Source organism: Lagenorhynchus albirostris, chromosome 8, assembly GCF_949774975.1.
Source record: "Lagenorhynchus albirostris chromosome 8, mLagAlb1.1, whole genome shotgun sequence".
NCBI classification, from domain to species: Eukaryota; Metazoa; Chordata; class Mammalia; order Artiodactyla; family Delphinidae; genus Lagenorhynchus; species Lagenorhynchus albirostris.
Window position 1 is genome coordinate 41,312,059 of NC_083102.1, and position 14,423 is coordinate 41,326,481.

The 14,423-nt window shown below is 38.6% G+C and overlaps 1 protein-coding gene across 2 annotated transcripts in view; it reads right to left on the bottom strand.

The window, feature by feature from the left end:
• Positions 1 to 8,930: 8,930 nt before the first annotated feature.
• The window catches only part of SEPTIN7 (septin 7), a 66,955-nt gene continuing 61,462 nt past the window's right edge, over positions 8,931 to 14,423 (bottom strand). For both annotated transcript variants that reach the window (XM_060156857.1, XM_060156856.1), the window contains exons 12-13: positions 10,983 to 11,122; positions 8,931 to 9,983 (exon numbers count right to left, since the gene is read on the bottom strand). In XM_060156857.1, coding sequence (XP_060012840.1) covers positions 9,944 to 9,983; positions 10,983 to 11,122 — 180 coding nt within the window. In that variant the 3' untranslated portion in view covers positions 8,931 to 9,943. The remainder of the gene's footprint in view (positions 9,984 to 10,982; positions 11,123 to 14,423) is intronic.

The window sequence follows — 14,423 nt, forward strand, 5'->3', positions numbered from 1 at the left end:
GCAACAACTCCCCATTTCCCCTCCCGAAGGGCCCGGTAATATCTGGTCTACTTTCTGTCCCTATAATTTTCCTATTCTAGATATTTCACATAAGTGGAATCATACATTTGTCCTTTTGTGTTTGGTGTCTTTTTTCACATAGCATGTTCACCCATGTTGTAGCCTGCGTCAGAATTTCCTTTTTATGGCTGATGAATATAGTCCACTGTATGTATACACCACATTCTGTTTATCCTTTCATCTGTCCATGGACACTTGGGTTGATTCCACCTTTTGGCTATTGTGAATAATGCTGCTATGAACACAGATGTGCAAATACCCACTCTAGTCCTTGCTTTTACTTCTTTTGGGTATATGCCCAGAAGAGGTATTTCTGGGTCATATGGTTATTCTATGTTTAACATTTTGAGGAAACTTTAAACTGTTAATGTTTTCTTTATGTTTGGTTGTAATGTTCTGTTTCAAGAGTCTAAGTTACTTTTTTTTTTCTAAGTTACCTTTGTAACATTCTTAAAACTCTTCCCTCAATAAATTAATAAACAGTCTTGAAGTGTTTCTGAAACAAAAATAAAAGCCAACAGTTGAGTGGAATTCAGGGTTGGCGGGTGCTCTGGGAGCCCCCTGGAAAGCCACCTCCTGGCGCAGGGTTGCAGGGTGCGTGAGGATGCTGCCACCTTCTGTCCCAACAGCCACCGTCCGCCGCTGACACTCGAATGGCGGCCCGTGGGAGTAAGGCAGGGTCTGTATCCACAGATCCTAGCCCCCACTTGACCCCAAGAGATGGGAGGCCCGAGAGGGAACTGGCTGGACAGGCGCGGGGCAGCCTCGAGAGCTACTTGCATGGGGAGCAAGGCCCTGCGCGGGCTTCTAGCACCGGTGGGGCCAGGCTGAGGCCACTACCTTCCACTGCCTTAATCTTCGAAGCCCCCTTGAGGTGGCAGTGCATTTCTGTCTCACCGAGGAAAGCGGAAGTCTTGGTGTGCGAGAGAGGACACCTGGCTGTCCCGTGCTCAGAGGTCAGATGGAGAGAATGAGAATGAATGAACGAATGGATGGTAGAGAGAGAAGTGACACCTAGGCTCAGGTGTCAACCTGGCCACTGATCCCATCCAATCAACTCACAGGGTTTATTGGTGATGAAGAGGTCCAGGCCCAGGGATGCTGAGTTGATTCCCTTTAAATTTATTTGAAGGAATATGCAAGCACAACAGCCAGAACTGGGAGCTTTGGGCCATAATGCAAAGTGCAGTGTACATAAATATGAACACACAAATATATAGTTGAAGATAAGAACACTCAAGCAGGTCCATGTAGCAAGGGACTGAGGCCTCCTGACATCAACTTGTCAGTGATCTGACAGGATCTATAAATGTTAAGTCTTATTAAAAGCTCATTAAATTTCATCAAGTTTTGATTATTATTCTATTATATGAGAATTTCCTTTTTTCTAGGAAATACACACCTATTTAATATAAAGGGCATCGGGCTTCAAAAGACTCAAAAATGGTTCAGAAAAAAGTACTTTTTGCCAAAATTGAAAATCAGAAGGAAAAAAGTTCATTAAAAACCTATAAATGGGGGGACTTCCCTGGTGTTCCAGTGGTTTAAGAATCCACTGTCCAATGCAAGGGATGCGGCTTTGATCCCTGGTCAGGGAACTAAGATCCCACATCCTGTGGGGCAACTAAGCCCACGCGCTGCAACTACCAAGCCCGTGCGCCCCAACCAAGACCTGAGGCAGCCAAAAATAAATATATTTAAAAAAAAATCTATAAATGGGGAGGAGGTATTTGACAATCTGTTGTGGGTACCAACAGGAAGCCAGTCCTGTGAGGGGGGAAGTGCTGAGATGTGGGCTTTGGGTGCACCCATGACCCATGGAATAGGGGCCAGTGTAAACCCTGGCCCAGGGTGGGCAGCAAGGAGGGAGGGAGAGAGGTGCAGTCTCATGGGGGCCAAGGGGTCTGCCTGGGTGTGGGGAAGAAGGCTGTAGGCCAGGTGGAGCTCCACAACAGCCAACCCAGGCAAAGCCCGAGCTGGAATGTGGGGTGTGCATGGAGTGAACTGGTTCAAATGCCCAGGTTGGCTGCAGAATTGGTACTTCATTTACCCATAATCCCTAGGGGGAGACAAGTTTGCAGGGGAGAAGTGGTACTGTTTGGCTCACAGTTTTTACTTCTGTGACCACGGCTTTGCCACCCACCCTACTGGGCCTGTTGTAGTTCTTCACTGTGATTTTTCAAACTTTCGGGCAGGGGAAGAACTCTTGCTCTCTTCTCTGGTTGAAACTGTAAAGATGGAAGCCTGGAGTTAATTAAGGCCGTGGGTTGGGCCTGTAGGGACATCTGATCTGAGTGGGGAGGAGGCAGTGGATAAAATATTCTGCGTGATGCCTCCCAAAAACCTTGACAGAGGTTTATGAACCTAAAAGGCACAGACTTGCTGACTTTGTTGATGTTGACACATAAGCCTATAGAAACTCGCATATTTGGGCAAGAAGATGTGTACAGAAATGTTCACTGCAGCGTTATTTGTAAAAATGTTTATTAAACAAAATACTTAAATAATTTTGTTTATTAAACAAAAATTTGAAAAACTATTTATTAAACAAAAAGATAAAATGTTGTAGCAGTGGCCTCCTGGCACTCCAGCTTTTGTACAGCTGCCTCCCACATTGAACAGGGCTGAGCTGCATCAGCAATAAATAGCATATTGAAGAAAGGACACTGTGTGACTTCCAAAGCTAGGTCATAAAAGACATTGTGGCTTAAACCTTGATCTCTCTTGGATCACTTGTTCTGGGAGAAAACCAGTCACCATGTCAGAAGGACAATCAAGAAGCCCTATAGAGAGGTCCATGTAGTAAGGGACTGAGGGCTCCTGACATCAACTCGCCAGTGATCCGACAGAGTCATCTTGTAAGCAGGCCCTCCAGCCAACATCTTTAATGCCATCCCCTAGTCAGAACTACCCGGCTAATTCCTGACCTGCAAAAACTAAGAAAACAAATGTTATTATTGCAGTTTACATGTTATCATTACTAAGGTTAGAGGGCAGTTGTTGCTTTGCATACAGCAATGGATAACTAATACAAATATTATATAATTTTACAGTTAAATTTTAGTCTTTTTTTTTTTGCTTCTTTTTTTATTGGAGTATAGTTGATTTACAATGTTGTTAGTTTCAGGAGTACAGCTAAGTGATTCAGCTTTATATATATATATTTTTTCAGATTCTTTTCCATTATAGGTTATTACAAGATATTGAATATGGTTCCCTGGGCTATACAGTAGGTCCATGTCGTTTATCTATTTTATATACAGTAGTGTATCTGTTAATCACAAAGTCCTAATTTATCCATCCCCCTCCTTTCCCCTCTGGTAACCGTAAGTTTGTTTTCTATGTCTGTGAGTCTGTTTGTTTCATAAATAAATTCATTTGTATCATTTTTTTAGATTCCAAATGTGATATCGTATATTTGTCTTTCTGACTTACTTCACTTAGTATGATAATCTCCAGGTCCATCCATGTTGCTGCAAATGGCATTATTTCATTCTTTTTTATGGCTGAGTACTATTGCATTCAATATATATACCACATCTTTATCCATTCTAGTCTGCTTGTTATTAATGAGGGATTAAAATGGCCATCTCATAGAATTCTACAGATCTTTCACTGAGAATCTATGTGAACTCTGTATTTGGCACATAGCAGGTACTCAACAAACACTTGTTGCTTTGCTTTTCGATGATTTTGTTCCCTTGCCTCAATTTCCAAGTGAGCTTTCTCTCCTTTGATAAATAGGAATTCTTCCCAGTTTGAATACTGTCAAAATGTTCACATTTGGTAGGATGAGTTCCTCAGTCCTCATAGTACAAGTTGGAGAGAAAGCCCATCTCCTCTTTGGGACATGGGTTATACTTGGGTCAATCCCAACTGAATGAAGAGTTCACAGAAGTGAGCTTGTCTCAGTGGCCTCTTCTCCATCTTCCAAGCATGACTACGAGGGATGAGGCCTAATTAAGCACTAATGAAGTAGAGGTTTGGGAGAGAAAATGCCAACTTGAGTTCCTTATACCTTTACCCAGCAACCCGAAGGTCTAAGGAAGATTTAATTTTGGTGTCTGAGTGAAAGAACTGTGTTCCTAAAATGTTAATTACAACACTGCTTTTTTTTTGGTTTGAAACGTAAACCACACTAAGCCATAGATTTGTATAATCAAGAGATTTATCCCTAGGGAAAAAATTGACAGCTATCCCAACTCCCAACCAGACAAAACATATATTCCTTTACTTCTGAAAAGCAAGGGGAAAAAGCTCACATTAACTCTGGGGTCTGTGCCACGGCACCTATCACTTCACCCACCATTTGCCAAGTTGCTTAAATTACTAGCTTACCCCAAACACAGGGAACTTTTCTGGGCTTGGAGCATACATTTAAATATGAAAGAGCCCAGTGAAATTCAAAGACAACAGAATTAAATGAGGGGGGAAAAAGTTGTAAGCCCCTGCTAGACCTAGTTCAGTACCGCACACTTGGATGAGAAGCAGACTCCTACTCGTGGGGCTTCTGTGGTCTGCTGTTTCCTTGTAAGTATCCAGGGTGAAACACTGTTCCTTGCAACACACCTGTAAGCTAGGAAGCTAAGGACTCACTTTGAAGAAGATAACCAAAAATAGACACTTGTTGGCAGCGTCTTACCATCTCCGCCAATTAGCCTCCCACCTTATGCCAAGTCCTCACAGATCTCTATTCTCAGAAGTGTCAACTACTACTTCTTCTCCCTATCCCAAAGGATTTCAGAAAGCCTGAATGGCATTATGTTTCAGCAGGTCCACAAACACTGCATCTGGGTGGCCAGTGGGGTTTCAGGCTACCCTTTGAGAGCCTGGCACAGAACAAGGTCTCCTTTCACTTGACCCTCCTTTGCTAATACAATGCTGTTTGGCTGGGCCCAGCACTCCATGGAGCAAATGTTCAGGCCAAGAATAGTCTTCATTCTTCCTGTGAAGCTTTGAAAGTCTTCTAAAGAACACAGGAAATTGTCAGTCCCTATTTTCTGCTGAAAACGGCTGACACTAAACTCTGAACATTCTATGGATTAATCCCAAATCATGGGAACCAAGTTTTCTGGAAAAGCAGCAATGTTTTCATAGATGAGATACTGATAAACCATCTCAGCATTACTTCCAAAGAAGTTCAAGTTTTATAATTCCCATTACTAGCATTGCAGAAAACCTGCTCTTAACCAGAATTACCTTATTTCCATAATGTACCCTACTGTTGAAACATACCTCATTTAGTAACTCCAAAAGGCTGTGTACAAAGAAGCAGGTCTGGACACTTATCATGGCACCATGCACACTTACCTAAAAGTGGGAAAAGACAATACTTTTGTCATGGCCCTGGCATCACCACATCCATCAACATTCTGGGAGAGGAGGGAGGTGTTGAACTGTTTTTGTTTTTGTGTTAATTGAATTTTCTTAAAATTCAAGGATAATCTCTCAAGGTCCAGACACCTTCACGTGTGCAGTCACAATGTAATCTTCACTCTGAACCAGCAAGGGAGATATGGGCCCTACTTTATGGCTTAAGAAACAAATATTCAGAAAGGAAAGGTAACATAGTTTATACAGAGATGGGATCTGAACCTAGATGATTAGCGTGTCCAGTGTTTTCTAGCACACACCAGGGGGTCATATGGCATAAGACTGAAGCACACAGGTCCTGGTGTTGCCAAGACCAGTTCAAACTCCAGCTCTGCCAGTTACCACCCGTCTATTGGGTAAGTCACTAACCATCTCCAAAGCTGTTTCCACATCTGTAAAAGGATGACACTGGTATCTATTAAGGATTAAATGAAGATAATGCACATAAACCATTTAGCTCACTGTCTGGGGTAGGGTAAATATCCTAAATGAAGGACATGAACTTTTGTTTTCACTTGCAAGCTATTTATTAGAAAGGATTTCAATTTACTGGAGTGGCAGACAATAATCTTTCCTTTTACATCAAGTAGGATACCACAGCAGTACTCACTAGGACTTCCTTGGGGATTAAACAATAACTGAATATTAATCATCTACATACTACCTACAACCATACTAAATCAAGGGCTTCCAAAGTAGAGTGTACTAAATAATTCACTGGGACTTGGGAAGAGTGCTAAACTTTTTTTCAATTTTTAAAATTTTGTTTCATAATATTCACATTAACATAGTGCTACATGTATATGATTTACTATACAATTATAATCAGATACATGCTCAAAAATATTTTCGTAAGGAAACAGGATCAGGTTTGGAAACAGTGATCTAGATGACGTGCTAAGTCAACACTTTGCTCTTGTTGCGTTATCAGACAACCTTCTTTCCTTCTTATTTTTCCTCACCTACTATACCCTGACTTCCACATTCCTAGGTCTTTCTCCAAGAGAATAAAAGGCACAAAAGGTGCAGGTTGTACTGTGACACTAAGCTAATGAGTTTGAAAAGCAGGAGTTTCTATCTCCTCAGCTTTCAAAATTACAACCTGAGCTACACAGAAATAAGCCGTATGTCCAATTTATTGTCAACTTCCCCAGTTACTGGTGAACTTGATAAAATCAATTAGATCTTATTTCCAGTAGGTGGCAGTAAAACTCTGCCATGTGGTGCCCAAGATGTTCACTGGCATTAGTGCATACTTGGTCAGTCTCACTTAATTAAAAAGATGGCATAGTGGTTAATGAGTGACTTCAATTATATAATGCCACTGACAATGGAGACTAGGTATTGCCCGTTTTGCTGTTTACAAGCTAGCCTTTCCTTACGCCTTCCTGAATGTTATATGTATTGTGAATAATCACCTAACAGTTGTCAAAAATCCACAGGCCATATAACAAAAAAGCCCTCAATATGCTTGAAAAGCTTGGAGTCAACCATCAAAAGACCCAGTCAAGTTGTATGGGTCCTATATCAGATTCAGATAAAACCTTAGGCATGACATGGATAAAGACTATTGAAAGTTTTCACTAGGCAAGTAGAATAAAGGTGACTTTTATAAAGTTATCACAATGTACAGAATTTTTAAATGGCATCTATGAGAACCTTTTTCAGCAGTACTTACCAGTTAAGCAGGTGGTCAATATAAACTTCCTCATTTTGCAGTCTCCAAACTCAGTAGGTTATTCTTAACTTCCTAAAACCAAACTTTTCTGGTTAGGGGTGTTAACCCAATCTCTCTTAACATAAGAACCAAACCAAACAAAAAAACCCCTGCACGTTTACTTACAGTTATTCCTGAATATCTGATTCTGGTCTTGAAATGAAAGCCAATTTTTTTTTTTTTAAGCCATTTGTAGGGCTTCCCTGGTGGCACAGTGGTTAAGAATCCGCCTGCAAATGCAGGGGATACGGGTTCAAGCCCTGGTCCGGGAAGATCCCACAACTACTGAGCCTGCGCTCTAGAGCCTGGGAGCCACAACTACTGAAGCCCGCACGCCTACAGCCAGTACTCCACAACAAGAGAAGTCACCGCAATGAGAAGCCCGCGCACGGCAACGAAGAGGAGCCGCCACTTGCCACAACTAGAGAAAGCCCGCACACAGCAGCAAAGACCCAACACAGCCAAAAAAAAAGGCATTTGCACTATAGTATATTCTCCAGTAGAGGAAAGCATTTTAGGATTAACAAAAGTTTTCCAAGACTATCTTTAACTAGTAATGGTCATCAAATACGGGTAAGTATTTACTGCAGTATTCTTTTTTTTTTTTTTTGCGGTACGCGGGCTTCTCACTGTTGTGGCCTTTCCCGTTGCGGAGCACAGGCTCCGGACGCGCAGGCTCAGCGGCCATGGCTCACGGGCCCAGCTGCTCCACGGCATGTGGGATCTTCCCGGACCGGGGCACAAACCTGCGTCCCCTGCATCGTCAGGCGGACTCTCAACCACTGTGCCACCAGGGAAGCCCTACTGCAGTATTCTTAATATCACGTTTTTAATGCCCTATAAGATCTGCTTTAAAAATAGCACTCCAGGGCTTCCCTGGTGGCGCAGTGGTTGAGAATCTGCCTGCTAATGCAGGGGACATGGGTTCGAGCCCTGGTCTGGGCGGATCCCACATGCCGTGGAGTAACTAGGCCCGTGAGCCACAACTACTGAGCCTGCGCTCCGCAACAAGAGAGGCCACGATAGTCAGAGGCCTGCGCACCGGGATGAAGAGTGGCCCCCGCTTGCCACAACTAGAGAAAGCCCTCGCACAGAAACGAAGACACAACACAGCAAAAATAAATTAATTTAAAAAAAAAAGCACTCCAGGGTGAACTTATATGTAAAGTCAAGATTCTGTAAGGTGAATAATCTTCCTAATATGCTTTACACTTTATATCTATATATCTTTGAAAAGCAACAAGATCTTTCAAGCATACTGATTTGTTTAAACCCACCAGCCTCTGATGTAAACAAAAATATTGGCTAATCAGAAATATCAGTTACTTCCTTCTGCTTGGATCACTAATTTTAAAAAGTAACAGATATGATGAAACTTTTTAAGGTAACAAACTGTGTTGCATTAATTATACTTAAAATATCATAAAGCATTTTGTTAAAATCTATATCATTTGACCTTATAGTGAAAAGAAATTATACCACCCTCCTTCCAGTTAAAAAATTTCAGTCCAAGTACTTGTGAGTTCACCTGGGGAGTTGAAATTCATTCTCAGAGAAATAACGTGTTAATAGGAGACAGAAATGAGTAGAGAGATACTATACCCCATTAGTTAGTTAGTTAGAAAATCAGGGCGTATGCATTCTAAATGAAACAAACATACAAGAGAAAAGATAAGAGTTACAATCATGGAGGAAGCAAATTGAAGCTGAAAAGCTTCTTTCCAAACACACTGTACACTCTTGTATATCAACTGTAGAATATTTAAGACCCCACGCTCAGTTACATCACAACATTGTTTATTATGTGAATTTTTTACAATACAAACAAAAAAATACAGAAATGCAATATATGAATACAGCTAAATGCAGAATGGTGACTTTTTTTTCTTTTCAATAGGCCATGATTCCCATTTCTAGTAAAATAAAGAGACTGCACATAGGTAGAAATAGGTTGGTTGTTAGCTTCACAATTTTGCCTAGAAATGATCTATAAATGCATTTTTTCCCCCTGCTACTTACCATAAAGTGTAAAAGGGAATTAAAGTTTCCTTGTTGGTTCCTACCATATGAAAGATGCTATATTCTATTTTAGCAGGGCCAATATACGGAAAATACCTAAATTAAATGTTATTACAAAAATGAAGCAGTAATGAGATTCTGGCTAAAGAGGGCACTAAATGAGAATAATATATATTTAAAGAATCCAAAACAAACAAACAAAAAAAGAGGTTGTTATAAAAAAGCTCTAGGTGCGTTGTAAGCATATAGGTTTTTTTTTCCATGTGTATTTTTAAACAATGGAAGTGTCAAAAAATAGGGTCAACTGTGTTAGACTAAATTACATTATTGTATATGTTGCACTGAATGGAACCTTTGTATTATAATTATCATAAAGAAGCATAGTTTGCATCATATTATGGCAATTTATCCTCAATGAAAACCTTCCAGAGTCCTTTTATTTTGGAATATCCTGTAAACAATCAAACTACCAGAACATGATTGTACAACAGTAAAATGTTTTCTTGCATTAAATTGAAGACATCTGTTTAATAAAAAAAGAAAACATAGGAAAGGTACTTAGAGCTGTTAGTTTCTAAGTACACAACACCCTAGACAATTAAAGGCATCTTAATCTCCGTCAAGAACAAAAAATAATAATAATAATTTTTGTCATGCTGTTAAATCCATCATTAAGGATAAAACCGGTGCAAATTGGTCAAACGGATCCAACAAACACTGATGTCCAAGCTGGCATGTTGGCAACTAATATGTAACTGGTGGTCAAAAGAGGGTTTAAAAGATCTTCCCTTTCTTCTTGTTCTTTTCCAAGGTTCTAAATGATTAAAGGAAAATAATCAAAATGAGTGACCACTTTATAAACACAGATAACATATGGTAGCAATAGCTAAACCAACTACAACTGTGTTGGATTTTCAAACACTACAATTTCATTTAAAAATTAGATTTAAAGTTAACAGTAAGGACAATACTAGTCTACAATATTATTTTCTTGGACAAATATTTGACAAAATTCCAAGACAAACAGTAAAAAACATAACAAAAACCCATTTTTAATATACAAGCACAATTTTTCCTAAATGAAACAGTGCAAATCAAAAAAGATCAACTGACATCAACCAGGGTATCCTTTTCTCCTACTGTCATTTGCATTCTGAAATGCTTCGCTTTTACAAATATATTTTCTTCTTCCTTGGGGAAAAAGTTAATAGAAGGATAGTGTTGAAAATCTTGAAAATGTTTAGCAGTGAGCGTAAAGTGTAGAATCCTTATAGGGATACAACTTTTCAGTTTTAAATGGGACTAATGAGGAAAAGAAGAAAACCAAAGTACAAATACTACTGATTTTTGTGTAAATTAAGAGTAACTAATTAGCTGCATTAGGAATTAGATATCCAAAATTTTATCTTAATGAAATAATTCAACACAATTAAGACATACCTCTAAATGTATAAAAGATCTTTGTAGCAGTGTTCTCTATGTTTGCCAAAAATTAAATACAACTATTATGTCCAACATTTGATGGGAAAAGGTGAGCAACTGATTATGGTGAATCAACTGAAGAGAATGTTATGAAGCCACTAAATTATGAAGATTGTTAAGTCATGGAAAATGTTTACAGTGAAAAAAATACTGTTACGACAGACTGCATCCATCTATATAAAAGATTCATCCATGAAAATTATCTGTGCTTGGGATTTATGATAATGGATGATGTCTTTTTAAATGTTATTTTAATGTTTTTCAAATAAATAGGAAAATAATTCTTTAAAATATTAATACACACATTTCTTGGGAATCTGATATTAGATACCTTGAAGAGTTCTGTTGCTCTAAAATACGTTGTTGGGCTTCCCAGTTTGCTTTCTCATCTTCAAACTGACGACGTTTTTCCTCTAATTCTTTGTGCTGTGCTTCCAAATTCTTTTTCATTTGCTCATGGCGCCGTTGGAGCTAATTCAGAGCACAATATATAAAATAAAACTGTTTGAGAAATCACGAGCAGAAGTACATTTCATCCAGGCATCCTAATGAGCATTCAGTTCTTATGCTATAAATTCAAAGTATCACCTGGTTTTAGCACTGTCTAAAATTTTAGCACTAAAATTCCTCTGCCTATAGGACTTACCACCCAAAAGGCCAGTGATCAAAGAGAATAATCTTGGTAAACAGGGAAAAAAAGAGTACAATAAGCTACAGTGTGTAGCACTTTATAATGGGCATACCCTATCTTATCATCTCATTTTTCCTTACTCACAAAACATGTAGGAAGCTGGGCAGGGAAGACACCACTGCTCCCACTTCATGGATGACCAAACAGTTGCAGAGTTTATGTCACTTGCCCAAAGTCATTAGCCAAAAAGTGGCAGAACCAGGATTTGAACCTGTCTTGTAATTCCAAGTTCAGAAAGCTGAGACAAGTGAAATGAAAGCAAATAGATGAGGATCTAAGAGTTACAAGATCACGGGATAAGGTCCCCGATTCTTAAAAAGCAGTGTTTCTCATTTGTCAGTCTTCGTACAAATCACCTGAATGCTTGCTAAAAATATATAATCCTGGGGGCCTCCCTGGTGGTGCAGTGGTTGAGAATCCGCCTGCCGATGCAGGGGACACGGGTTCGTGCCCCGGTCCAGGAAGATCCACATGCCGCGGAGCGGCTGAGCCCGTGAGCCATGGCCACTGAGCCTGCACATCCGGAGCCTGCGCTCCGCGATGGGAGAGGCCAGAACAGTGAGAGGCCCGCGTACCGCAAAAAAAAAAAAATCCAGAAGCCGAGTCTTTATAAATTGGATTATTTAAAAAAAAAAAAGAATTAATGCTATAAAGAATGCTGGCTGAAAGGTGGAGAACACTCATGCAAAGTAACTGCAGAAACAAAGAGCTTATCTAATAGTTCATTAAATAATTCATTTAGGTGCTAGTTAATCCATTTCTGAGGAAAACAGTCATAGAAAAAAAAACTACAGCGAATAACTAAGAACTACTAATATTAAAAACTTTCAGATGTCCAGGAACTATGTTTTATTAAAGACTGTATTACACCAATGAATTATCATCTTGAATTTGGATTGTAATTTCGCATACAACTTGTTTTCTTAATTACTTTGTAAACCCACAAAAAGTGACTTTATATTCATTCCCATTCCAAATTATTTCATGCAGTTCTTACAAAACAAAACCATCTAAAATATATTTAAGCAAACATGAATCAAATTTGAGGTAACATCTTCCTGATGACAGCAAACAAGTTACTAAGAAAATGTCAGAAAATAGGAACACAGGAAAATGCCTTTGGTTATTTAAAAAAAAAATGCAAGGGAATTATATACACACAATTCAGAATAGTCACCTCTGAGAAGGAGAGAGAGGGATACAATAGGGGAGAGACACAAAGGGGCCTCAAATGAACTGATGATGCCTTATATTTTTAAGCTGGACCACAGGTTCACCAGTGTTCATCATTCTTTACCTGTATATTTCTGTCACATATACATATCTTTGTGTTAACTGCATGTAGGTTAAAAGTACAGGTCACAATCCCTCACTTCCTAGAAACCCTTGGGGTTAGATGTGTTTCACAGTTCAGAATTTTTCAGATTTCAGAAAGCCAATACTACTTAGAAAGGTCTATATACTCTATTTACAAAACAACTCCTGGGCTGTCTAAGGTAGCACCTATAACCAAACACATTACTATTTTTTGCAGTGAAGTATATAAATATTCACATCAAGTGGGATAAAACTATTAGTTCTATGTCTAGTTTTGCAGTTTTCTGAAATTGTGGATACATGATTGTGGACTTGTCTAGTGATTAAGAACAAAGTTAAGTGTATTCAAATAATGGCTTACAGCTATGCAGCACAGACCAAGTTAATTTATCTTTCCTCTCATGTAAAAAAGGGAAATGGACAATAATATCCATCTTGAAGGGCTGTGGTATGAATTAAATGACATAATCCATGGAAGATGCTTAATACTGAGCCTGATACACTGTGCTGCTGGATATTAGCAACTGTGCCCCGAACAAATATTTCTAGCACTTGAGAAAAAACAGTATTAAACAAGGTTAAATAGGTTTCTTCACCTATATATTTACATACTTATATGGCTTACTGAATTAGGAGAAACTTGGTCGAGATCTCTTTACAGGTCCTTTTAATGTTAATAAAGATTCTATCCTTCAAAGAGCAGTTAAGTTTCGCAAAACTCTGTTTTCACCATTCACAGTAATCGTAAAAACTCTCAAAGGGTTCTATAACTACAGTTTTATAATTGTTTGTTTATAACATTTACTCTTAGGAGCAGGCCCTAAAATAGGTCTATACCAAATGTAAATTCAACTCCTTTTAGATTTTCATCATAATCTAAGTGTGAAGATAATGCAGACTCTTGATTACTCCTGTTTTTATTCACCTTCTGATACGGATTTTCCAGATTATTTATTAATTAGTGAAGGGGTAGAGACTTGGATGGATAGGTCTAATAAAAAGCTAATTAATAAAAAAGACTAAACTTAATCTCCTAAATGTCGTCTTAATAACAGATGCCAGGGATGCTAGTTCTGCAGTGCTTGGTAGTCTTAGACCAGGAGGAGCTATTCTGTATCCCCACTGAATTAAGCATATGATAAATACAACAATAGCGAAAGTTTTTTTTCATAAGAGATTACATGAAAAGCCCAGTGATTTAAGAGAAATCTAATGTGGAATAAAAACATTTCCTCAAAATTACTAAATACTTTACTCCATGCATTCCTTCTACTCAATGGATCAGAGTATTTTTGGTTATGTATTTAGTCAGAGAAGGTTTATGTATTTTATGCAGTAATTCATTACAAAAGCAAAGAGACCAACTGTAAGGATCTAACAGACTAGATCGGAGTCTCCTTTTAATATATTTAAACACAAATATTATTATATTAGTGGAGTCACATATAAACACAGGGATCTCACTGAATTTTATCATTAAAAGTAATTTGAGAAGTATTTCATATTAATGTCATCCCATATATTTAAAAGTAATTTTCAGCACAATGATAATAAATCTGTGCTGAGAAATTATACTTAAATTGTTGACTTATTTTGTGTTTACCTAGAGTTTCTTCTACTGCTCTTGGACATCAAGCCAACTACTTACTGTATAGATGCTTGTGTTAGTGTGGTTTTTTTCCTCCATCTTTTCTTATCACTTATTGAAGGATATGTCTTCATGATCTTTTTGATTAATAGAAACTAAATATATGCCTCAACATC